The sequence below is a fragment of the Mesitornis unicolor genome, unplaced genomic scaffold, assembly GCF_000695765.1.
Source record: "Mesitornis unicolor isolate BGI_N332 unplaced genomic scaffold, ASM69576v1 scaffold23284, whole genome shotgun sequence".
NCBI classification, from domain to species: Eukaryota; Metazoa; Chordata; class Aves; order Mesitornithiformes; family Mesitornithidae; genus Mesitornis; species Mesitornis unicolor.
The window spans coordinates 1-25,495 of NW_010178397.1; the positions used below are offsets into that span (position 1 = coordinate 1).

The 25,495-nt window shown below is 48.0% G+C and overlaps 2 protein-coding genes across 3 annotated transcripts; one reads left to right on the plus strand and one right to left on the minus strand.

The window, feature by feature from the left end:
* Nucleotides 1–495: 495 nt before the first annotated feature.
* Nucleotides 496–10,473, plus strand: DET1 (de-etiolated homolog 1 (Arabidopsis)). Of its 2 annotated transcripts, none has more exons than XM_010182449.1 (4): nt 496–1,601; nt 4,601–4,791; nt 6,444–6,635; nt 10,284–10,473. In XM_010182449.1, the coding sequence occupies exons 1-4, from the start codon at nt 519–521 to the stop codon at nt 10,471–10,473; spliced, it is 1,656 nt and encodes a 551-aa protein (XP_010180751.1). In that variant the 5' UTR covers nt 496–518. The 2 variants fall into 2 exon arrangements, with proteins under 2 accessions (XP_010180751.1, XP_010180752.1); XM_010182450.1 differs by lacking the exon at nt 10,284–10,473 and adding an exon at nt 6,946–7,092.
* An 11,348-nt stretch (nt 10,474–21,821) lies between these two features.
* Nucleotides 21,822–25,348, minus strand: MRPS11 (mitochondrial ribosomal protein S11; the record flags this gene model as incomplete). Its single annotated transcript, XM_010182451.1, has 5 exons — nt 21,822–22,168; nt 22,574–22,639; nt 24,059–24,188; nt 24,915–25,004; nt 25,235–25,348. Coding segments are annotated over 5 exons (508 nt in total), but the record flags the coding sequence as incomplete, so codon positions are not given.
* Nucleotides 25,349–25,495: the final 147 nt, after the last annotated feature.

Genomic DNA, 25,495 nt, shown 5'->3' on the forward strand with positions numbered 1-25,495 from the left:
GTCCGTGGGCCTCCCGGTGATCACTCGCTCCATCCTTTCCAAGCTGTCCCCTTGCGCCGTCCTGCCAGCACGCAGGTCTGCGGATTAACCCTGGCTCCCTTCACTCCCTCCAGTGCTTGAGGGCTCTCTCCATTCCTTGCTGCCCACCTGTGCCTGCCCCATCCTCGGCTCCCTCCATCTCCTCCCAGTGTCTCTCTCATCAGCAGAGAGCTGCAGATGCCACCACCTCCTGGTGCACTGGGGTTCCCTCTGGGGTTCCCTGTTGTCCCTGGTACCTCCCACTGAGGTCTGTCTTGCAGTCTTTCTGCCTTCCTCTCCCCAGTGTCCTGTGTCATCACCCCCCTTTCCAAAGGCACACCTGCACTTTTAAGTTGACCTCCCTGCTCCCTGGGTGCTATGAGGCTTTCCCCCACCCTATCTGTGCAAGCAGTATCCTAAAATCTACCCTCATCTCTGTGTGGTCCTAGCACATGTGTGCTCTCTTCCTGGCAGGGTGAAGATGAAGTAGAGCTCTGACCATGGACCATGATGCCCCCACGATCAGGCCGCGCCGCATCCAGAACCAGAACGTCATCCACCGCCTGGAGCGCCGCCGGATCAGCTCGGGCAAGGCCGGCACCCACTGGCACCAAGTCCGTGTCTTCCACCAGAACGTCTTCCCCAATTTCACTGTGGTCAACGTGGAGAAGCCGCCCTGCTTCTTGCGCAAGTTCTCCCCCGACGGCCGCTACTTCATCGCCTTCTCCTCTGATCAGACCTCTCTGGAGATCTACGAGTATCAAGGCTGCCAGGCGGCAGAAGACCTCCTGCAAGGCTACGAAGGAGAGATCCTGGCTAACGGCAACGACCAAAGATCTGTCAACATCCGGGGGCGACTCTTTGAACGCTTCTTTGTCCTGCTCCATATCACCAACGTGGCCTCCAACGGGGAGCACTTGAACCGCGAGTGCAGCTTGTTCACTGACGACTGTCGGTACGTGATCGTCGGCTCTGCCGCGTACTTGCCCGAGGAGCCTCACCCTCCCTTCTTTGAGGTTTATCGCAACAGTGAGTCGGTGACCCCTAATCCCCGGTCTCCCTTGGAAGACTACTCCTTGCATATCATAGACCTCCACACGGGCAGACTCTGCGACACGCGGACTTTCAAGTGTGACAAAGTCATCCTGTCTCACAACCAGGGGCTGTACCTCTATAAGAACATTTTGGCCATTCTCTCTGTGCAGCAGCAGACTATTCACGTCTTTCAGGTAACACCTGAGGGTACGTTCATCGACGTACGGACTATTGGCCGCTTCTGCTACGAGGACGACCTCTTGACTCTGTCTGCGGTGTATCCCGAGGTGCAGCGGGACACTCAGACAGGGATGGCCAACCCCTACAAAGAGCCCTTTATAAACTCCTTGAAGCACAGGCTGCTGGTGTACCTGTGGAGAAGGGCCGAGCAGGACGGAAGCGCTATAGCAAAAAGACGATTCTTCCAGTACTTTGATCAGTTGAGGCAGCTCCGCATGTGGAAAATGCAGCTTTTGGATGAGAACCATCTGTTTATCAAATACACTAGTGAAGATGTGGTCACGCTGCGGGTGACGGATCCTTCCCAGGTACTGCCTGTCTCCTCAGGCTGCCCCTTGCTCTGGGGCAGGTGCTCAAGCAGGTATAATGCTGTGAGCTGCATTTCTTAGCTGGGCCTGTGAATGTTGTTTAGGACCCTGGTACTTTATTCTTGTGTGAACGTTTGATGCCTCTCATACTGAATAACTTCCTTACTTTTTGATTTCATAATTTCATTGCTTCCTTCTCAATTAAAAATGAGAGAGAAAAAGATCTGATGTGGTTATCGTGTCCCCTTTCTCCAGGAGTTGTTCCCTCTGCTCATAGTTGCTGTGCAACCCTCTTCCCTCTCCCAAATCCTCAGCTGATTTTTCTTTTTTAGCTGCTGTTTCATGTAGTACAGGTATGTTGTACAAGTCATCTCTCCCTTTTCTCATTGATGTTCGATCATGTTTTTCAAAGATAATAATCTTCATTCGTCACCAGTCACCTGTTCTGTTCTGTCTACATACTTACTCTATCAACCTTCTGTCGGAGATAGTTATGATCTCTCCAGATTGGAGTAGCAGCCCTTAGGTCTAGCTAATGTGCTGATTGCTTCTCCTTTCAGTTTAGAACTAAAGAAGTCAAATTAAAGCAAATGTTGCTCAGTAAGTTCTGGGTCCCTCCAGATGTTTCATCATCCTGCAGGTGGATTGTCTCATTTCACTGCTGTTAGAGTATTGGTCAGGTTTTGAGTTCTGTGAAACTCAGAAGGGTGGTTTTTTATCCTGTCCTATTCCTTTAATCTGCTTTGTTTTTCTTTTGTTGAAAGTATTTAGCAGGAGTTTGTAATAAATCTCCAGTGCTGCATGTAGGTCTGATTGTTCCCTAGATATTTGTTTTTCTGTCATACCCTTCTCTTCCTCTCTAACTTAGACTTAGGACTTAGATCCTAGAATAAATAGACAGTAGTTCTTTGTGTGTTGTCTTAGTCTAATTCTTCCTGGAAAATTACTCGTTTGTTTTATTTTTCTCTTATATGCTGTTTGTTTGGGGGAGTTACTTTGGGAGGGAGTAGGCGAGGCTTAATCTAATCAATTTTACCCATTCCTGTGAAATTGAGCCGTCGACTCAAAGCCATTAAAGCTTTGTGGAAGCGGCCTGCAGCGTTCTGCTCGTTGCTGGTATCTGGAATGGTGCTCCTGAGCCCGGTGTAGATGTTTGCGATAGGCTCGACTCCGCTCTCTGCTGCGGTTACCAAGGCTTTTGTGCCTGGTTTGCTGCAGTGTGCACTCGACTTGCTCCACCCCAGGGTTACTTGAAGCTGCAGGTTGTGGTTTGTTTGTGGCGCTCCTCAGGCGGTGTGTTTTCTGCTGGAGGAAAAGCGTCTAATTTCTCGGTTCTTCCTTGAGGTGATTCCATATGTGGAGCAGTCTCCACAGACCTGTCTCAGTGTAAGCTTTGTGTTAGGGCTTCTTGAAGAAAACTTGGCTCACAAAATAACTGAAACTCTGATTTTTCTTTCATCTATCAGAGGAACATGAGGTTTAATCCAGTTTTAGGCTCCTCTCTTCTCCCTGGCTTCTCTGCCCAGGAGGTTGCAGAAATTGCTGTTCATGCTTGTGGGTTGCTTGTATTTTGTCAGGGTCTGTACTGAACGCTTCCAGATTTTGTGTGCTGTATATATGTTGCCTAGGTTTTTTTGTTGTTGCTCCAGGCTTGTGTTGCAAGCTTGCCAGCTTTGCAGTGTGCTTTTTGAGACACTCGTCGTCTGCCACCCATGCTGCAATGGTGTTTTGTCTGTGTCACTGGTGCTGCTGGAAAGCAGTGAAGGTTGTGGTCTCTCTGGTCAAGAGCATCCTGCAGATGTGTCTCTGTTAACCTGGCAAAGGAAATTTTTATTTAAGGTTGTAGGATACTCCCTGCAATCTTCAGTGATGTAAATAGTTTTTCCTTTTGCTGTCTCCTCTTATTTTCTCTTTGCTCCCACCCTCTATCTCAGAAGGACTTCCCTTTCCTCAGGCAGTAGTCCAGTGAGTAACCTCATCTAGCGCGCTTCATTTCGACATAGGAGGGCTGGATTGTATTATCACAACTTATTTTAGGACTGCAAACCAAATAAACCTTGTGATATTTGCAGGTGGGTGGGGTGGGCAGAGCGCCTGCCATCATCCCTGAGCATTGTTAGGGAGCCGGAGGCGAAGCCTTTATTGACAGGAGATTTAACCAAATATGTGCATATACCATGAGAATGGTACCTTTTACCATTGACCTTTGAAGTAGGGGCAGGTTCTTACTTTGGGGTGCTGGGGTGTTAGTACTCCTGTCTCTAATGAAAGCCACCTGTGATGACTAAGGATTAAATCTACCCCCCAGTGAGGTGTGGGAATGTTTTCTCCCTTTGATGTAGCTGCACTGACCCAATATCACCTTTTTCCCCATTTCTTGCATGTTTGTGCCATGAAACACTGCTATTGCCAATCCACAGCATGGTGCCTGGACCTTCTTGTGGGAGGATGTTGGCATTTAAAAGGAGCCATTAATGCCTTCCAGGTTTTTGTTTCTTTGCCAGCAGGGTACCTGGAGAGCACAACTTTTTTGTGGGCAGTAGTGTAGTGCACGGTACACTAAGAAGGCTCATTTCTGTGTGATGGAACTATTAAGAACAGGAAGAAAATAATGTCTGTATGCAAAGGGGAGAATAATTTGTGGCCAGCTAGCACTGAGAAAAAAACAGGAATGAAAATTAAATTTGGCACTTCAGAAAGTGTTTTGGATTTGGTGGAGGGCAGAAAAGGAAGAGAAATCAGAAATATTGACATCCAGTCTGAGTTGAAAAATTTGAAGCCCATTAAGTTTCCTTCATAAATAATCACAGCTAAGAGGTGGATAATTTGGTACCTGTTGAGGCATTTGAATAGCAGAATGGATTAGTGTGAGGATGTGGAATTCTCCTGTGCTGAAGAGAAATTTGGATAGGGTCTGTGATGTCTTGCAGGGAGAAGAAAGGGACAGGTTCCGCACCTGTGCTTTCCTGGGTAACCGCTGCCTCTGCCTCTCTCCCCAGCCTTCGTTCTTTGTTGTGTACAACATGGTGACCACAGAGGTTATTGCCGTATTCGAGAATACGTCGGATGAGCTGCTGGAGCTGTTTGAGAACTTCTGTGACCTCTTCAGGAATGCTACCCTGCACAGTGAGGCGGTCCAGTTCCCCTGCTCAGCTTCCAGCAACAACTTTGCCAGGCAGATCCAGCGCCGGTGAGCCATTGGGAGCATGCTTTATACCGTATTGACACACACTCGCCCCCGTCAGCTGAAGGCTAGTATCAAATAACAACAGCAACCCTGAGGAAACCGGTTCCTTTAGTCTTTGGGTAATGCAAGGGTCTGGCTTGGGCATGGTTCTTATTGCAGCCTCGTGCATCTGATTTTATATTCCATAGCGTCTGTCTTCTTACAGGAAGGAACAAAGCAGTGGCGATCCAGTGCTTAGAAGAAGGAAAAGGAATTTTGGAGGAAAGATGTTTCTAGCTCTTCTTGAGCTGTAACTCTTCTGGAGGTTATTAAAGTGTTACTGCCCAGTAACTTAGGTCTCTGAAGATAAGATCTGTCAAGGTGCTAGCGTCATCTGATTGGACGTATTTTTCCAAGTGGCATTCTCTGAATTTAGTGTGTATCACACTATGATCTATAGCATTTTCTCCAACATCAGTCATAAACTTGTGGTTCCTGTCAAAGTGTGCTAGGAGGAAGGAAACTCATCTGCCTAAACCTATTGTGAAAGCTGAGCAAAATACCAAAATAACCTGGGTTTCTAGAATGTGCTTTAACAGTCAAATGTGGTTTTAATGAGGCAGAGTGTGTTATTTCTATTGGAATATATTTTTATGTGACTCAGTGTGTTTTGTTCTTCCAGTGACTTGTTTCACATCATCCAGAGTACTTGGCAATCACTTATGGGCATGGAGCTTCTGTTGATTTTTAGGTTGACGTCACATAAGTAAGAGGAAGTTGACTGTGTCTGTAACTTTCTAGAGCTGCCTGTCAGGAAATCAAGGATGCTAAGTGGAAGAGAGACTGAGAGAGCTCACTGCAGACACCTGAAGAACAACTCCTGCCTTGTGTTAAAGTAGAGAGGAGAATCTTTTCATCCCCTTGGCTACAAGTAACAGGAGTGTTTAACTTACATAGCAAGGTATAACAGAGCACGATCCACAGTGAGCTGGCTTTTGACTGAGTGTTTCCGGTCAAATGGAGAAGTTTTACCTTCCCTGATATATGACATCCATGCAGCTGATCTGACTCTTCTTGCAAATGGAAAGCTCAGATTTTACTTGGAAAAAGAAATCCAGCCTGTGTTAATCTCTCCACCAGGAAGAACTTTCAGCTCACTGTAGTTTCTGAAAAGCTTTACACTTCTTGTCAAGGTGCTTCGTCATGTAAGGTTTCTCCCTTTACGCCTTTAAAACACAGCAGCTAGAGAGAAGGGGATTCTCAAGTCAACATTAAGGGCTCAACTGTTACTGTGAAAACCTCTGGCTTTTGCATATGCTGTGTTCAGGCTTCGTGGTAAAACTTGGATTGACTGATAAGCTGCTAATCCACCTCTCCCTGTTTCTGATCCTGTTCATTTCCTGTACTGCAGAGCAGCTGGGGCCAGACCTTGTGGGTAGGCACAGTCTTGCCCTTCTGTCAGTTTGGACTTTTGGAGCAGAAACAGCGATGATGAGGGAGGATAAAAAGGTCACTAGAACTGGTTGATGCTTGAATCACTGTGATACATCTTTGGAAATTAGCTGTTTCAGTTCTTACACTGCTGCTGGTTTTCTTTCCCACCTCTTTGGTTTATTTAAGCTGTGTTGTTCACCTGTGGCCTTTGTGAGTAAAACTCCTTTCTTGGTTTGCTCCAGGTTCAAAGACACTATTGTGAATGCCAAGTATGGAGGGCACACGGAGGCCGTGCGGAGGCTGCTGGGCCAGCTCCCGATCAGTGCCCAGTCGTACAGTGGCAGCCCATACCTCGACCTCTCCCTTTTCAGCTATGATGACAAGTGGGTGTCAGTCATGGAGCGGCCCAAGACCTGCGGTGATCACCCTATAAGGTACGGAACAGGCAAAGAAGCTGTATGTGAGGAGAGCAGAGTGAGAGTAACATTAAATTGCCTCTGCCATGTGGCATCAAATGTGCAGAAAAGGGATTAGATTGAGGCCTTTCTCTTACAGCATCCTTTCACCAAAGGCTTTATTTCAGCAGTCCCACAAAGCTTGGCCTCCCTTCTTGCAATAACTGTTTTATCTTGTATGTGTGGGAGGGCTCTTCAGATCTCACTGAGCTGTCCTGGGGAAGGTTTGGGTTGTGAAGCCTGAGCCTTTTCTGTATGAATGATCTTGTTCCTCCTCCTCTTCCTGTAGTCCTGCTGTTGTGTTTAGGCTGCAGAGTGATATGGTTCTGGATGCCTGCTTTCCTGAGCTGGAAGGATCCCTTTTGAGCATGTGGGTTTAGCTGGCAAGGACGATCTGGTTTGTCCTGTGAATAAAATAGCAGCTGGGTTAGGTGTTGTTCCAGAATACTTGTGGTATTGATTAAGCTATTTTCAGACTTTGCTCGTTTACAGTTCTCACCCTGGGAGCTGTACTCCTCTTCACACCCCCCTTCTTTCTGGGATCTGTAGGAAATTTGTTACTGTAGCAGGGGTTTTAGCCGGGTGTGAGGGCCATTCTGCGCCTCTTCTGTCTGAGTCTCTGATGCTGGCAGAAGGAATAAGTCTGAGCTTGGGAATAAAGAGGGTTGCAATGCTTCTTGCAGATACACCAGGACTGTTTATTTCTTTTTGTTGGCTGCAGCCATGGCTGCAAGTAGTAGTGGTTAAAAATCCAACATATTCAACCTAAAAGAGTCAAAGAGGCTGAGTTCTCCAGGCAGAATAGTCTTTCCACTTATAGTGCTGCAAAAGCAAACCTATGCTCTGAAAACAAAGAGAGTCTTCAATGCCTAACTGCTTTGTTTAGTAACTGCACACATGTTGGGGCTCAGGCAGCCTAGGGAGACCATTCTGGCTGGTTTCCCAACTTTATTTTCATCAGTGGGTTCTCAGAAAGCGGTTTCATGTCTCCCCTGGCCCTGACTCAGGTGGTAGGAAACCTCTGATTATTCCTGCGCTCTCAATTCCCAAATTACGTATATTTAATTGATTTTTCTGCCTGTATGATTTGGTTTGATCTCCAGCTCTCATGTTATCTGGAGAGAAAAGCCTGCCCTTTCCCCCTTGTCATGCTTGACGTTGGGAAAACTTACAGGGCGGCAGTTGTCTGCCAGCGCCAACCTGCGTACGCTTCCCGCAGACAAAAGGGAGCAAAACCGTAGTCATTTGCTGCGGTTACGTCTTTGTAGTAAACAAAGCGAAGTGCCACCTTCCCTCTCTCCCCTGAGCAAACCCGCATTTCAGAGCCAGAGCTTTTAAAGCTCAAAGCTGTGCAGAGTCAATTAGGACTTGAATAGGGCCTGGGAGCAGTGGGGCTCCTGGTTTTTGGAGGTAAGCAGAAGGCAGGCGCTAACCTTAACCATTCAGTAGCTGCGGTAGCGCTGCTGTTTTTCTCACATGCGAAACAAAGGGATTAATAAAATAATGCTGCTGCCTGTTGTGGTTAGAGGGCTTGGAAATGAGAGGCCACAGGATTTGTAATGTAAGTCCTATAATGGGCTGGAGTGCAAAACCCTTCAGCAGCTAAGGGTGTTATAATCTGTGTACAGTTTCCTGGCGTGATGTGTGAGATGGGAAGGCCTCTGTACTTTTTACGCATTGGTTTCAGTGCCCCTCTTTGCACTGTGTCCTTTTAACCCTTCGTGCTTTTCTGCACCTCAGATGGTTCAGTTCTCGTCTCTGGCTACCTGAGAGACCAGTGGTTGTTTGCTCTCATGAGGGAAGGACTTTAGGTTCCCCATCACTGCCATTTTCCAGTATCTTTTCAGGAGACTTAAGGAGATATTCATTGGGTGAAATGATGGCACTTGTGAGGAAGAGGCTCTAACACAGCCTTGCCTATAGTAGGGGGTCTCTAAAATCCATCTAGATGGCTAATAAGGAGCCATTTAACCAAAAAATTGGTCTGCAGATAAATCGTCCATTTTCATACAGTTTGAAAAGGCTGGTCTTGCTGTTTCTGTTGACATACAATTTTATATTTCAGTGCCTAATTTATCCCCAGAGTGAGAGCCCATGGAAATGGCCTCTGATTGCAGAGCACTTTTAAAAATAGATTTAAAAATACCAAACTGAGCACATCTTTGAGATTACAGGGAGCTTCATCTTGAGTAGTAAATTATTGTGAATTGGGGAGAGAGAGGAGCAGACGGGGGACTGTGCTTTATTTAAAGAATGACCCTCTGCATACCCAGCCTTGTGTAGGAGGGAAAGGGCTTTTTGAAAAGCCAAATACCAAGATTGTGACTCTCTTGCTGGGTTCTTGTGTGCAATTTTCAGGCAGGGCTGGCTGGCACTTTGATTCAGAGGAAGGGAGAGAAGAGTGGCCCTCCAGGAAGAACATGAGGTTCTCAATAGGCTGTGTTGTTAAAATGTGGAGTATGTCTGCTTCTGAAACAGCATTGCCTGTATCTGTCATCACCCATTCTTCCAGACTGAGAGCTGAGTGCATTGTATTGCTGGCAGGGGGGAGTTGTGTTCGGAAATTAAAAGCATTCTCCGAGTTAAAAACCAGATGAAAATGCAAAATACCTACATGTACTAAGTGATGGTGGAAAAGGAAACAGCTGGGAGGAAAAATGGCAAGTCTGTGCCCAAAACTGAAAGAGCAGAGAAAATGGTCTAATGAACTGAGACAACTTCAGGGTGAGGACTTGAGTTAGAGCCCAGCTGCCCTGTGAAGGTACCACATCCAGAAACCTCCACCAAAGTCCTGAGGAGAGTGGGGCCATCACAGAGTCCCCTGTTCCCACAGCAGCGCGGGACAGTGGTGTTACCTGGGCTTATGTCGGTTACACGGAGTATGCAGAGAAGGTTCAAGAAGCAAAGAGCTTCCTAGACTTGCCAGTCTCTTCACTGTTTGCTTCATCCCCTGGCCAATGTTGGCTTTGTGCTGAAGCTGTGTTCCAGAGCTCACTTGTTCGGAGACACAAATGAGCTTGACCCACAGTCAGGTTTGTGGGTGATGGCAGAAGGACACAAGGTTTTCCTTCATCTGTACCCTTGCTATGATTGTTGAGTGCAATCCACCAGGTACTTTCTGCCCAGCCTATCTTGTTATTGCTTTTTTGTTGCAAATCTGAGGAACTGCAAAGCCTTGCTTGAGTGGTAAAGTACAGCTTTTCACGCTTGAGCAGAATTGGATCCAGCTGTTCACCTTCCTTACACTCGGAGTGAAGGCCACTGCTAAGGGAAGTGAGCTCAGTTCTGTATGGTATATCTGCCTGAGGGATCAGCTTGCATTAAGAGAGCCAGGACAGGTGGGGTCTGGACCAAACTTATTCAGTCAGCTACGTCAATGAAAAATTACAGGCAGAGTTCTCTCACTGATGATACTAAAATGAAGTCAAGTGTTTCTAGACAGTGAAAAATGAGCTGCCCTGGGAGGGACTTCCCTGTATAGCCAAGAGCTGGACACTCACCTGAAGGACCTTCTGCCCCTGAGGGAGTACCAGAATTTGAACAAAGCACTTGTGTCTGTGTATGAAGAGCCCAGATGGCAAAGTCAATAGTCAGGAACAGCCATAATTGACTTTCTCTTCCTTTCAGATTTTATGCTCGTGATTCTGGCCTCCTGAAGTTTGAGATCCAGGCGGGACTCCTGGGACGACCCATCAACCACACAGTGCGACGCCTGGTTGCATTCACCTTCCACCCCTTCGAGCCCTTTGCCATCTCAGTGCAGCGCACCAATGCAGAGTATGTGGTTAACTTCCACATGAGGCACAGCTGCACATAGCACGACATGTAGCCGGGGTGGCTGCTCTCCTCGGAGCTGGGCCTCTGCCACAGACACACCAAAGCCAGACACTCACACCTTCTAGGAAACCAAACCGTCCCTTGTGTCAAGAAACCGGACCTGGGAGCTCCTACCAGCCAACATCTCGCAGGGCCCTCTGCTGTGGAAAGCCAGTCCGCTCACATGAGGTGTGGGAGTGTTTCTTCTGACCCTGTTTATACTGCAGAGGTCTTGCTGCATGAAGCGCTGCTGTTGTTCCCTGTTGCTATTGATGAACAAAATGTAGCTGAGGTTCCTTTCCTGGTTTCCCAGGGGCATGTTTGTTTTCTCTCCTGTTGTAGATGGGGCTTTGCAACCCATTTGTTGAGTGCTCTGTTCTGCACCAGTGCTGTCCTACCTTGCTGACACAAACAGCCTGTGCTAGAGGGAATGGATGGAAGCCATGGGGAGGGCTTAGAAATACAGCTACCCATGTTTGTGTCTTCGGTATTGCTAGGGAAATGAAATCCTGTTCTCATCCACACAATATACTCACGTGATTTTAATATGCAAGAGGTCAGGAAAAAAAGGTGCGAGAAATCACTGCAGTTGAGAGACATGAGGTGTGTTCCTGACTTTTATGCAAGTCACTTAATCTTTGTGCCTTAGTATCTGCAAAAGCTCCTAAGTGGAAGGGGGTGTGTAAATACCAGAAAGCCAGGGCAGCAGGCTGTGTCTGTAGTGCACGAGGAGGTGAGCACAGAAGGAAGAAGGGTGTGGAGAGCAACAACAGCTCCTTGCTCACGCTGGAAGGATTTTTCTGCAGCATGGGGGTGAATCCTCATGGCCATCTGCAGGTTCTGCTGCCTAGGGGAAGGGAAACCCAACTGCTGGCACCCTCCTGCCTGTTGGATGACAAGCGTGGAAAATCAATAGCATTTGGGTTTGCCCAGAAAGAAGAGAGTAGACCTGAATTGATGTGCATTGCTGCAGGTTTACAGTTAGGAGACGAGCTTGTTGACTTAGGTTGCTTACCTCTCCGTGTCTGATGCGCTGTTCTCTATGAGAACCCGATTTGGTGTTTGGCTTCAAAGCACAGCTGGCTGGGGCGCCGCTGCTCACGGGACCACTGCAGTGTTCATGCTGCTGATAAAATAAACTCCAGGGTGTAATATTACCTGCCACTGTGGGCTGGTGAGGGTGCTGGCCTGCCATTCTCTCTTAAAAACTGAGTTTTTGGTTGTAGGCCAACATTTTCTGCACGCAGGTTTATGACTGTGTGCTGCCGGGCAGTGCAGTTATCCCAGCATCACAAGGTGCTCTGTTGGAAGCTGGAGCCTGCTGTTGTCTTGTTCCTATAGGAGATACAGAGGGGGGATTAGAACATTGGTGCTTATTCATGGGACACCCTTTAAAGGACCCTGTGGGTGTCTTGTTTGGACCAAAATGAGCTGTGGGTGATGTGTTGTGGCCACTTGCCTGTGAAGGACAGTGTTGAAGTCACACATTCATTTTGCATGGTAACGCATAGGAAAATAACTCTGTGGGTTGTTGATGCCTGCTTATGGCATGAATAGTGGACCCTGTAACCGAGGGTGCCCTGGGGTCCTTGAATCAGCCTTTACTCTCTGTCTCATGGTGCTTCTGTCCTGGCCTTGCTAACCGTATTTCACTGCTCTTTTCCTGGTGTTTGCACTCTTGGTTTCTCAGGTCTGTCAGGAGCGACTTCAGGTCAGAAGACTGCTACTAGAGGAGGTGTCAGGCAACGCGTGCTTTAGCTCCAGGTTCCTCTCCATCTAATAACACTATTTGTCAAGGGTTTAGGTTTTTATCCTGTGATCTGTTCCTCAAACATTGAATTAAAGCTCCAAGTGGAGAATCGTTTGCACATTGTAGATCATGGATTTACCTCCTGCACCACTCACATTTGTTCATTCTTCCAGTATGAGACTTTTTTTTTCTGTTCCAAAGCTCTCAGCAGCTCCATTCAAGACTGGGTTCACTCCTTGGTGTCACAGCCTTTGGAGGTCAGTGCTCACTAAACTATCTCTCAGATTTCCATTTAGACTTTTTCTTAGTGGCAAAAAATATAAACCACTTCAGCATTTCTGCAGTCGAAGTTTTTGCCAAATTCAGGCTGTCCTGTGTGAATCAAAGAGCATGGCACCAATTGTTGGACTTGGTGCTGAGAGACCAGAGATCCGTTCTTAGCTTTGCTATTAAATTGTTCTGTGACTGGGGGCAAATCTCTCCCTGTTCCAGCTGGTGTTTTCTTCTCCGTAAATGAGGCCAAAAACATATTTTCGGCTTTTGTAAAACACTTTGAGATTCATGGATAAAAAGTGCTGGATAAGTGCAAAGTATTTTCTTATTATGTTTGCAGACAAACTGATTGATCATTCTGGGTACTAATTGCCTTGGAGTAGCATAGCAGATCCTCTCGTCTTGGCTGCTGCATTTTCTATCTACAACAGAGTTAATTTTATTACAGAAATGTATTGAAAGAAAAGTCTCTCATGCTTGAAATTTTGATTCATTTATTTAAGAAACAAAAAGCGTGTGCGCAGTGGGGAGGGTGGGAGGAAAGGGAGGGATATTTTCTACCTGGTATTTTTCCTAGGCTAGGATGAACATTTGTTAGCAATACAAGACAAAAATGGAATAAACAGAATTTGCGTTAAGAGCCTGAATTATTGTCTTTGTCTTTCCAAAAATCTTAATGGTGCAGATGGGAGTCCTTTGGCCAAGAAGAAACGGCAGGGGTGTGCCTGGGACTGCACAGGGATGTCATATGTGAGTTTGCTGCCTCTTCCCAGCACCTGGAGTACAAGTGTGCACAAGGATGTTCCTACCTGAGGCATTTCTGTAGTTTCTCAAATTCTTGCCTACATGAGCTAATGCTGGGGGAGGAATTCTTGGCCTTCAGTTACATTTTCCCCTTTATATATTATTACTGGCCCTACTTGCATTCAGAGATTTTTCCTTTATTCCATTTATAGCATTATCTAAGCTTGTGCCCATTTTCTGCTGATGGACCATGGTCAAGAGATGAAAGCTGAACACGCCTTGGCTGGCAGAAGAGCTGTCATCTGCCCTCCTCTTTTAGGTTGGGCCAAGGCGCTGGAATTTTGCACTGTGTGCTGTGCCAGCCAGACCCTCCCAAAGTCCAGGATCACCTTGCAATCTGTTGCTGCTCTGTAGCAACCTAGCAGCATCCCTGTTTGTGTTAGTTCCTTTAAGCATCCCCATCTTGGGCATGAAGGCTGCTTTCCATTGAACCCTTCCTCCGTTTTCATGTGTGCTTTCCTTTGGAGACCTTGAGCGTATCAGAAACTCTTGAACTTGTGGCTTTTCAGATAGGCACTAAGTGACAAGGAGATGCTTGACTTGGAAACCATGTTTGACTGACTGCAAAATCCCATCTTTTGATACTTCTTGTGCTGCCTTTGCTTTTAAAAAAAGAACTAGTAGTAAAAGCAGGACACTTGTAGAATTTCTTATATAAACTGCATTAGAGAGCGAGCCACAGAAATCCCATTAGAATCAAACCTATGTATCCGTTAATGCTGTGTCCCTACTAAAGACTCCGTTCAATTAACCTTCCAGCACTGAGTGGCTGGCCCTGATTTAGCTCCCTGATGTTCTTGGTGTACTTATAGGACCTTCCTTTTGCTCAGGTGCTGGTGTCTATTATGCTTCCCTTGGTCCTTTTGACCCAGATAGAAGAATCAGGTTTCTGATGCTTTAAGAAGTCTCTTTCGGTTTCTTGTTTGTGTCCTCTGTTTTGCCACTTTTCTGCCAGCTTTTCCTGCAGGATCTTGCAGGGCTGTGGGCAGGGAGATGGTAGAGGCTGGATGGCAATGGATGGCTTTTGTCCTGTGTGAACCTTCAGCAGAGCTGCACGCTGCAGAGCAAATAGATGGTCCTGTGGGCAAGCAACGGGACAGGATTTTATGGGTTTGCTTTTGCCTTGCTTTCTGCGTTTCAGTCTCCACGTTGATGATGTGCCTGAATCGTTGTGCTTCCCTGTTTTATTAATGGTTGTAAAAGCTTTTCTGGCCAAACGCTCCTCAGGAAGAGGGAGTAGTGAAAGGACTTTTTTCTGTTTTCCTTGCTCCAGGGCTGCGGGGGATGTGGGCTGAGCTGTGCAAAGTCAGTCGTCGTAGCAGTAACAGCCTGGCACTACCTGCCCACCAGACTGACTGCTCATCAGGCAGCAGCGTCCCCTGCTAGAGCCGTTTGCTGGCTAAGGTCTGATTTGCCTTTGTTTCTCTCGGGGAAGAGCTGTACTTACTGCATAAGGAAATGAGTTCTCGGAAAAACACCCATGTGGGAAAAGCCCTGAATTGCATTCTTTTCTTGATGTTTTGACATAAAAATACCACACTGGTTTTAGACTAGCAATCTGGAAGCTAGTAATTCATGGGCAGCTACTATGGTCCTGCATGCAAGGAGAACTGAAAGGGGCACTGTGCTCCTAGTCCCAGCTGCTTGGGGCTGTGCTGCAGCATCTGGGTAGCACGTTGGCCCTCACCTGGTTAACAAGGAGTGGAGGTCGTATTATGAGCCCTCAGGCTTTGCTGCATTTGTGCAGAGGTAATTTTTTACTGTGTCTCTTGTTTCTTTCCTCCCAGAAGTGAAATGTTTTCCTAGAGCAACTTCTAGCTGTTGCAGTTTGCTAGTGGGGTGATTGCTGTCTGTCCTCAGTTTAGTGAGGATGCCAAATGCACCTGTAACATTGAGGGCAGTTTTAGAGAAGCGTGGCAGGGAGATGCTTGGTGGGTGCCTGCCAGGGGAGCTTTGCTAGAGGAGGAGCAGCACAGTATTTGGCCACTGTGAAAGAAAATCCTGTAGAAACTGCAACAAAGCCATGGAAAGTCGTGGGCGACACAATAAAGCCCCCAGCATTTTCTGTATTCTGCTTTGTCCAGGTATGAACTGGAGCCTTTGGAGGATTTTATTTTCTGTGGGTGACAGAATTAGTTTGAATTCAGCCTTTTTAAAGCCAGGAACACATTGCTTCTACTCTCCGTGGCTGTCCTCCTTCTTTCTCCCAGTAACTTTGCAACATGCCAAGCGTTGGCCAAAAATAGCCCTGGCTTTGCCTGGAGGACTCCCTGAGCCCCCTTCCCTTGGTGGTACACCATTCCCCTCTGAAAGCTGCTCTTACACAGGTTTTTCTCATCTACCAGCGTCCTTCATCCAAGCACGTTGTAACAGCGTCAGGTAGGGAGGCAGAATGGTACAGGAGAGAGTTGTACCAGTGCACTGTCTCCATCCCAGTGCCTGATGAACTGGGGAGCAGCTTCTGGTTACCTTGGATGGAGCTGGTGAGGATACGCTGCCAGTGCTGACATGCAGCCCAGCCCTGGGGCTGCTGGAGCCATGGGATGTGAGGGGGCTTGGCGGGGTGAGAGCCAGGAAGGTGGCAGGGAAGCCCTGCCATAGCTGGCTGGCCACTGTTTGGTGTGATTTTAGGGTGTTAATAAGAGCAGCGGGCAGCACCACATCCGTCCGAGCACCTGCTCACTGCCGCCAAGCTGGTCATTTGATAGCTCCTCGGTGCTCCTCAAAGGCGTAAAATGGAGCGATGCTGGATTAGATGTACCTGCTGCCCTTGGCGAGCACCGGGGAGATATGGTCCTCGCCCTCCCGCCTCCGGCCTGCTGGCGCCCGGCGCCGTCACCATGGTAACAGGGAGAAACAGCCGTCCACATGGAAACGGCCTTGCTGCACCCAGCATCTGACTTGGGGGGGTGAAATCGTTCAGATGGTGAGTTTGGAGAGGTAAGGCGTGCCAGCACCCCTGTGGCAACTGGTGGGGAGCCCTGGCCTGTGCTGGTGTGCTGAACCCGCATCCTGTGGGGTACTGCAGCGTCGGCACAGGTAGGATGCCCCTCCTGAAACACCAGCACCGCCCCATCGCAGAGCAGTGCACGCTCTGGCCGTGAAGGCTGGTTTTCATTGCTGCTGCCCTATTTTTTTAGGGGCTGGTCTTGAGGTCAAGGTAAGGTTCAGATTAGTTGTGCTGATACCCGCAGCAGTGTAGGTAGGTCACTGATTCAGCCCTGACCGCTGAGTCCTTAATGCCAGTAAAATCCCTCTTTGTAAGGGAGAAGGGGCAGCTGGCAGCCAAACAAGGTCTCCTGTAACATAGGACAGACAAATTCTGTGCTGACAGCGTGATTGTGCATCGCAGCCCGTCTGGCCTGGGGCTGCAAAGTCCCAGTTAATCTCTCGTCATCCTGCCTCCTACCCTTTGTGGACCCCAGACAATGGCTCTGCCCACGCCAGCTTCTTCCCCAGAGAGGGCTCAGATTTGAAGGAGATGTCGGTGCCAACCCGCTGGCTCCAGAAAGAGCTGGGAAGAGCAGCTCTGCTGTGCGGCTGCTTGAGACCCAGCAGGGTCTGTCCCAGTTTTACAGTGGTCCTTTGGTGACAGCGCTACCACTCTTGGCTGCAGGAACACTAGGAAAGGGATCTCCCCAGCTGGCTGCACTGCTGCTCTTGCAGGGATTTCAGTAAACAGGGCTGATTTTGCAAACATGGCCAAGGGCAGATCATTTCACAGCATCTCCCAGCACTGGAGCAAGCTGCTTCGCGGCTGTTGGCGTTACAGAGAAGCCCAGAGGGCCGACCCGTCTAAAGTCATTTGTGTTCCTTGGTTGATTTGACCCTGGCAGCTCAGGAAATTGATAATTTACTGCTAGGGATTCGGCAGGAGCAAAATGAAAAGCAGCATCCAGGTCTTGGCAAGGGGCTGCATGAGAGCCATGGCTGGCAATTAGGGGAGCAAGTTGTTTGCCTGCGGGCTGGTGCATGAACTGATGAGAGCTCTATTTCACCACCTCATCTTGGGACCTGCTGAAGGGGCTGGGGGATGAAATGTGTTTCTCCTGCCTGGGGCCCCAGGTTTTGTTATCTGGAGTCTTGTGTGCAGTGGGAAGCCTGGCCTGCTCCTGCACAGAGGAGCAAGCAGAGGGAGAAAGTGCCAAAAGCTGGAGTGTTTAGCAATGTGGCTGGGAGGCACAGTGGACACTAATCCCAGCTGCTAAGCTTAGAGTTTGGATTTGTAAATTTAATCGTTAAGTGGCAAGGCACAGAGGAGGGCTTTTGGAGCCAGCTCAGAAGGAGAAGGAAGGCTTTGGGGACTGTCATTGCCACTTGGAGAGGCTTTGGAGCAGTTTCTAAAGACAGCTTTGGGATGCTCTTTGTGCCTTCTCTAAAATGGTGAAGGGAAAGCCCCGAAGAGCTGGTTGTGCTGGCAGGGAGGGCTCCTGAGCAGGGCCACCCCATGCTTCTGATGTGTAGGTCTGGCTGGGACAACAGCAAAGGGGAGTGCATTCAGCCCAGTTCTGGACAGCCCTTCTCTGCATCCTTCTTTAATCTGTGCTGACTCTTGGACCACCAGCTGGGAGATTTAGCCATTTTTTTATGTTGTATTTTCTCTTCCTGCATTTTTCCCTCCGTGTTCTCTCTCCTTCCTGACCCACCTTTTCATCACCCGCATCCTCACTTAGCAATCAGCCCTTTGCTCCCAACCTTTCTTCTTTCTGCCTACTTTCTTTAGAAAAACAAGCTGTGACGCTGCCGGTGGGAGCAGCTCTCCCAAGCAAGGGCTGCTAGGGCTCTGTAGCTGCTGAGAGGTTTGGGTCTGGGTGTGCAGCCTCTGATTCTCAGTAAATGTGGGTGTAGGAAGAGAGTTATGAAAAGGACCCTGTCTAGTGGCACTAGTGCAGGGGGAGCTTGGAGAGCACAGCAGAGGAGGCATGAGTGTTTTTTTTTTTAAAAAAAGGAATAGCATCAAGGCTTGGCTGCCCTCTGCGCCTCCCCAAGAGGACCCTGCAGCCTCGCTTCACCATCAGCACGGGAACTTGGATGCTATTAGGCAGTTCATTAGTGAAACCTCTGAGCAGTTCCCACTGTCGTTGAGTGCCCATTAATTCCTCTTGAGGGGAGAGAACATAGGAAAAGCACAAAAACAATCTGAGGGTCCTTGATCTCTTTTTGGTCTGAGAGATCAGAGGCTGAGGTTGGAGGGGCAGCTGGGAGGGGAAGAGGGGCAGGGACATCAGGCAGGACTGCAGCACCGTGGTTATCTGCTGAAGTCTGAGTGCAAAAACATAACCTGACTTGAACTCCTACCTCTCAAAGGCTCCCCAGGGGTGCTTTAGGGTTATAAAGACCTACTCATCGACCCACTTTGTACATATCCTGAGCCAGGTATTCCCGCACCAGAGGGAAAGCCAGCAAAACCTGTGCAGATGTCCCTAACAGCTGCAGCTGGGCTGTGGTAAACCACCCCTGCTGCTGCGGTTTATTGGCACTGCAGGCTCTGTCCCCTTCTCCTCGCTTGCTTGTGTATACAGTCAGCTGTTAAAGGACACTGACATCACTTAATTAATGGTTTAATTGAATCTCACAAAGGGATTGGAATTGGCTGCCTGACTCTTGTCACTGAGATGCTCACATAAGAAATAGTTTATCACCAATTCAGCAGATAAAGCTGCAGCTCTAGGTAGAAAGTCTTTGTTGCAGGGGATAGGGAAATAATTCCTCTTTGGAGAGTACTACTATATTAGGGAGAAGGCTGGGGGCAATTTTTCCAAGCCACCAGATGCTGTCCCTTTCCAAGGGACAGGTAACTGAGTTAGACTAAATCCTCAAGGTGGTATGGCACTCACTGAGGGGCAAACAAACCTGAAGTAGCATTTTATCTGTAAGTCAGAACCCTGTTTTGTGTTTCATCCCCTATGTGATGGAGAAAGGTTCAGGTGGTATTCTGAAATGCTGGGTAAAACCCCAGAAAAGCCAGAATTGAACCAGAGTGAAGCTCTGTGGTCAGTAGCAGTTTCTGAGGTTGTTTCACAGAAAAAGGCTTCTTTGAGAGCAGGGAATCAAAAGTTAGGAGGAAGTGGAGAGAAAAATGTCCCAAATCAATGGGGAAGCCCAAAGCGAGTAGATGTGACCCTAATGAGCGTGCTAATGCTGTGACCATGCTACTGACAAGTGAAGTAATTGCTGCTCAGGAGGAATGTGAGCCAGTAGAAAGCAGTATTCCACCCAGGCCTTAATTAGTAGTTTCATCTGAAGGGTAAGGAAATCATTAAGTGCTGTTGGTGTCTAAATTCCCTGCAGGACAAACAACAATAGAGAGTTTTAAGACTTTTTTCACTGTACTCTGCACGGCTGCACGCTCCCACTTCACTGACAACTGCCCAGAGGCCCAGGATGTGCTGCAGAACAAACAGCTCAGGTGGAGCATTTGGGTAGGACATGGCTTTGGGGGTGCTCCATCAGGGCAGGAGAGAAGGTGGGTGGAAAACATGACTCTGGCAAAAAGCTGTGCAACTGCAGCACTGTGGCAGAGAGCTCAGGGAGGGAATGTGGAGCTGGGGATTTGGAAGATAAAAAATGCATGGTACTGTACAGATCCAGCCTTTGAACCTTGGAAAATCGTGTCTGCCTCTTCTGTCCAGCTCAGAGTGCTCTATAAATATCAGCTGGAGGAAGAAGTAGGGGTAGGTACCAGGACTAGGCAGGGAGAGAAAACTTCCCACGGCATAAGCAGTGGCAGTGTATTGGTAACTTCATAAAATGTTCACATATGCTCAGAAACCAAGGAGTGGCCTTTACGAAGGGCACAGCCTTGATTCTAAGTCTGGGTAAGACGAAGATTTATTCTTGCTGCTTTCTGTCTCCCAAGTCATCCACCTACTCTTCGCTGAATTTCGGACAGACTGCAAATCTCTTCCCAGTCTTATTTTTCAATTTATTCTGTCATCTTTGTCTGATGTGGGCACTTCTGCTGTATTGATGTGACAAGCAGCTTGTGGCAGAGCATGGTAGTGCTTGGTTTTCTCAGTGTGTTAGACAGTACGTCGCTGACAAGCCTGCCAGCATGGACTGGGACTCCTCCTTTCCCAGGGCTGATCACTGCTTGGCACAGAACCAGTCCTGCCTTGCTGTAAGGCACATCAGTGCTCACACGTGCCTTCCTCAGCTTGCTGCCTGGATACTTGGGGAGTTAATCTTCGTGGTTTATAGCTGACCTGGTATCTTCACCTTAAAAAGGAGACTATGCAGTCACTAGAAGCTCAGCCATATTTCTGGAGCGAGAGGAAAGCTCTTCCAGTGTGTCAAACATCTATGGAAGAGCCTCTCTTCCTTGCTGTCAAATCTGTGACAGCTCAAGGAACTTCCCGTTAAGATAACCTACCCTCTGTTCAAATTTGGTCAGAGTAAGGTAGGGGATTCATCTGAACCTTTTCTTCTCTTCTGTCAAATGCAACTCAACAGGCTCTTCTAAGCAGACTGATTTCTTTCAAAACCTGCCGTGTGCCACTGAGCCCCATGAAGGAGGTTCACTGCCTTGTTGCCATGGTACCCTTTCTCTAAAGAGGAAGAGAATAGTTAATTGTGCAATTTAAGAAACTAAGGAGGAATGACAGAAAGAGAAATAATAGAAAGGAATATTCTGGGTTTGTGATAGAACTGCTGCCTGCACCAAAATATGCACTGTTTACAGGTGAAAAATTTGCTCAGCCTATGCTGTATATGGCCTGGGCTTCTCTAGCAGTGTGGATTTGAAGGAGCTGCCCTTTCCTGGGCAGTGTGCCTCTGCTGTCCAGGAAATCAATCTTGTGGTCAGTTACTGCTGTTACCTTCCCTGGTTAATGCTCGAGAGCCCCAAACATATTTGCTTGGCAGAAATCCTCTCTGGATGGAGCTGGGACAGCAGTAATACATCACAGACCCATGACAAGCTCATGCTGCCTGTGGATATACAGAGGTACAGTTCAAGACTTAAGTGTTTTAAATCATCTTGGCAGCATTTCATCGTTCCTCAGGCTACTAAACCCCTGCTTGCTTTACCCACGACCAGTTCATGGTGCACAAGGCAGGATGAGAAATGGCAAGCATCAAAACTGGCAAGATCCCAACCCCTTTAGGACTGGCATTTTCCATTTGCCAATAGCTTTGGCAGGCCAGCTACAGCTCGGGTGAAACAATGCACCGCAACAGATCTTTGCCAATAACAGATCCAGGCTACAGCGCTCCATGCTGTGCGAACAGGGAGAGTGGCCTCTCACACGGCACACTGAGCTCTGCAAGCCAGAGGGAAGGGGAAGAGTTACCCTAAATGTGTGCAGTGAGAGAACGAGGGAAGGAAGATGATGTGACCCTATGCAGTTGTTTACTGCAGCTGACTAGGCAGAGACCTAGACCTTGAGCTCCCTTTCCATCTAACAAGGGCAGTAATACCATGGAGGGCTAGACAAGAGCCACATACAGTGGTAAGAGGAAGAGAGCAGTCGAGAGGCAGTAACAATTCAAAACACTTTTGAGAACGCAGCAGGAAAAAAAAATAATCAACAAACTTTGTACACAAGAGGCTTCCCACTAAGGGAGGACACATATTCCTGCTTCTACACCAGCTTCTACCACCTGGGCTTTTAAGGCCAGGATGGTCTCTCTTCTTCAAGCCTCCCTCAACAAGTGTTTCCAGGGAGGATGGCTTTCCAGAGTCTGTCACAGGAACAACATTCAACCCAGTCCCTGTTGCATGAACTGATGTTGAATGCTGTGTGTCTCTTGCACTCCCCTCTCACATTCGTCTGGCTTTCCGTGGGCGGCAGCCGTTGTGTGGAACCGGGGTGTTGTCGGTGATGGAGATGACCTCCAAACCTCCCATAGTCAAACCCTTGATGGCAGCCTGAAAGAACAGGACAGCAGATGACATGCTGTTATCAACACAGAGCAGCAGAGAAAGGAAAAGCTCAGGGGAAAATAGTTTGGCCCCCTGTCCAACAATCAACTTGTTCTAATGGTTCTACTTTGTAATTATCTTAAAAATAAGTAATTCATATCAGCGTTCCCATCAATTTTCCTGCTTTAGTTGGAAGAAGTCCCAGACACAGCTTTTATTCTGCCTCCAAAGTGAAATTACTCTAAAATTCTAGTGATTCTAAAATTTCATCACTAGGCACTTGAGTGATGAATTCTTTACATTACCTTCAGAAAAAACAAGTTAATAGGTATAGTCATGAGACCAGTCTGAATTTAAAAACCTGGATAACGGCTGAGAAAGAAAAATAGTAAAAGAAACTCTGATACCTACTTTGCGTCCTGGTCCCAGTCCTTTCACCATGACTCGTACGTGTAACACACCCTTTCCGCGTGCTTTCTGTAAAAAGAACAACTGGTTAGTGTTCTCTTTGATACAACTGCTGCTGCTCTGGCTCTCCGGAGTCTTTCATTCCCTTTTGATTCACTATCATAGTATTCTTTGAGTAAAAATAAAGAGTAGGTAGTAATGGATACAAAAGACAAATATGGGGATTACTGCACAAAGACTCTTGGGAGAAAAGGAGGCCTGGATACAGCCTGGGCAACTTAAAAGAACTTCTGTGCCAGGCTGTCACCTCTGCATGCAGAGAAGGCTTTAAGATCAAACTATCTGTGACTTAAAGCCAGGGCAGAAATAACATATCCATGGATACGTGACTGAACTGACAAGGGCGAACTCTAAGCTGTTTTCCTTTCTCCAGTGCAGCGACTTCTCTCCTGTGATCAGTGGATTCCTTCTAGAGGGTGAATGAGAAAAGCAGCCAAGCTTTATATTTGCTGTGCAGGAGTCCACACCTTCAGTCTAAAAATTCTAGGGGCTTGCAAATTGGAAATGAAAACCTCCTGCTGTAAAGCATAGCTGTGCTGCCACCACGTGGATGGAGCTCCTCTGGGCCTCTCGCTTTTTGTGTTCTGGTACAATTCATGTACTAACAACTCGAACAATGACAGAATAGATCTGGCCAAGCGCAGCTATGCAGCTATTTTGAGGCTCTGATAAGCACAGATTAATAGTGAAGATGTTCTTATATTTCTCTGAGTCGACCACAAGAAACTGTTGGCCAGCAGCAGCATCAAACATGCCTGACATGAAAGGCTAGAGAGTTCCACCTAATTTAGGACGAGGATTTTCAGTTTAACCTTGCCTCATTCTGTTGTAATGAGGACTGTGACACAGCCAGCCTCATCTTCTCCTGCCACCCAGGCACCCGCATGTTTTTTTAGGAACAATTACAGTAAACTGTATGCAGCTGGAAACTACATGTGCAAGGACATCACTTTCTCTGACTGGAACTGCTGCCACCAGCTTAGTTCTCCTGTAGCAGAGGGGAAATAGAAAGCATTCAGCCAGTACTTACAGCCGCTTCTTTGTCCCCCCCAGTGCCAAAATTGAACTGCTGCTGATTCAGGGGCTACATGTCCAAAATGGCAGAGAGATGTTCACTTAATAAAAAGGAGCTATGCAAACTGGAGCTAGAACAGGACAGGCTCCAAGTTACATTTCCCAATCACAACGTACACAGCTAAGTTGACCCTCTGGACATTTCTAACTGCTGTTTTGAACACGCTTTGTCTGTGGGAAGATATGCAGTGTGTCAGATGAAGCTGGGGAAACTGTCAGCAAACCGCAGTGTGCTGCTTGAGCACTAAGGAAGAGTTTTGGATGGCTGCCTATGAGCGAGGGAGGTGTGTACCCAGGTAGTGGGGGATGCAGTCAGTGCTCCCCTCTGGGAGGGCGAGATCAGTGGGGACTCACCACTGCTGCTGCAATGGCTGCGGTCTGTGCCGCGATGGCAGTTCCCTTCTTGGCATTTTGGAAGCCTTCAGTGCCACAGGACGTACGGGCAAACGGCTGGTTGTCAAAGCTGACCACTTGGATGTGGGTGCTACAGAAAGAGGAAAGAAGCAAGCTAGAACAAAGCTTTATTCTCCAGTCTCTTCTCACTCAGCTTACTGGCATGGCTCACCACAGAACTCCCATCTCCTGTCTCCAAGCCACCCGAACTCAGCACTCAGGTTTGAGGTATCCCACTCACTCTAGCTGCAGAGACCTCCCAGCAGTGACCTCCTAGGTCCTTCTAGAGAAAATGAGTGAGGTGGCAAAACCTTTCTAGAAAAGGTATATTTTATCCAGGAATACCTCAGAGACTGCTCAGCCCTTTCAGACCCACCCCTCACTGTGAACATTTTAACTCTTCTATTTATAGGAAAACGGCACAAAACATTTCTAGAACTTAAAAGAGCTTTAGGAAACGGTAAAATACCACACTAGGGATCACTAATGAGACACAACAATCTCATGGAGAATACAGCAGTAGTGTTAGAGCAGAGGGGTGGAAGTAACCTGCCACTAAAGCCATCAGCATCTAATTTTTCGTATCAGAATGCAGCCAAAACATGTAGTAACAATCTTATTACTGTTAAAGACACTATAAGGACAGTTATGCTCCCTGAACAGCACTGGGGTTTGAATTCAGTATTATCATCTCCCCAGTCATGACCACTCCCCTTTTTTTGAGACTGTTGATCAAAATGATGACTGCCCAAAGCCTGGGTGTGTTACAAGCTTTCATTTTCCGTCAGACTGGGAATGGAGCAGCTCATTTGCTTACTTGTTATATGTAGCTTTGATGTGAGCTATTGGGATCTCTTCATAGACCTTTCCATCCCACCTCATGGAGTTCCTCTGCAGGATTAAAGGGCTGAGGAGCAAAACAAGTGTTATCAGGAACACACTCTTTAAATTTTGCAAAGTTTTATTTCATAGTGGGAAAGAAAGAAGGGACCAAGCCTCCGAAAGACACAAGCTGCGTTTGTGATTGAGTCAAGCCACTTGCTTTCCTTCCTTGGCTGAAAAAGCGCCGAAGGCGATAAACACCTCCCAGTACGTGGCAAATGGCAGCGCCCTCCCGGCGCGGCCTGGCCGCCTCACCTCAGGTCGGTCGCGCTCTGGTTCTCCGCCTCCTTCGTGGCCGCCGCCTTCGCAAGCTCCTGCAACCTCTGGGGGCCGGTGCGTAGGCCGCGGCCCAGGGTGGCGGTACAACCCCTGCGGGAAAGAAACGGTAGCCGGCGGTGAAGGTGCCGGGGACTCCCCCGGGCGCTGGTTTGGGGGGCGGGCCCAGCGGGGCCTCTCCGAAGGGAGCGGGACGGCCAGAGCAATCAGCCTAGAGCGAGGGGGACCCGGCCCGGTGTC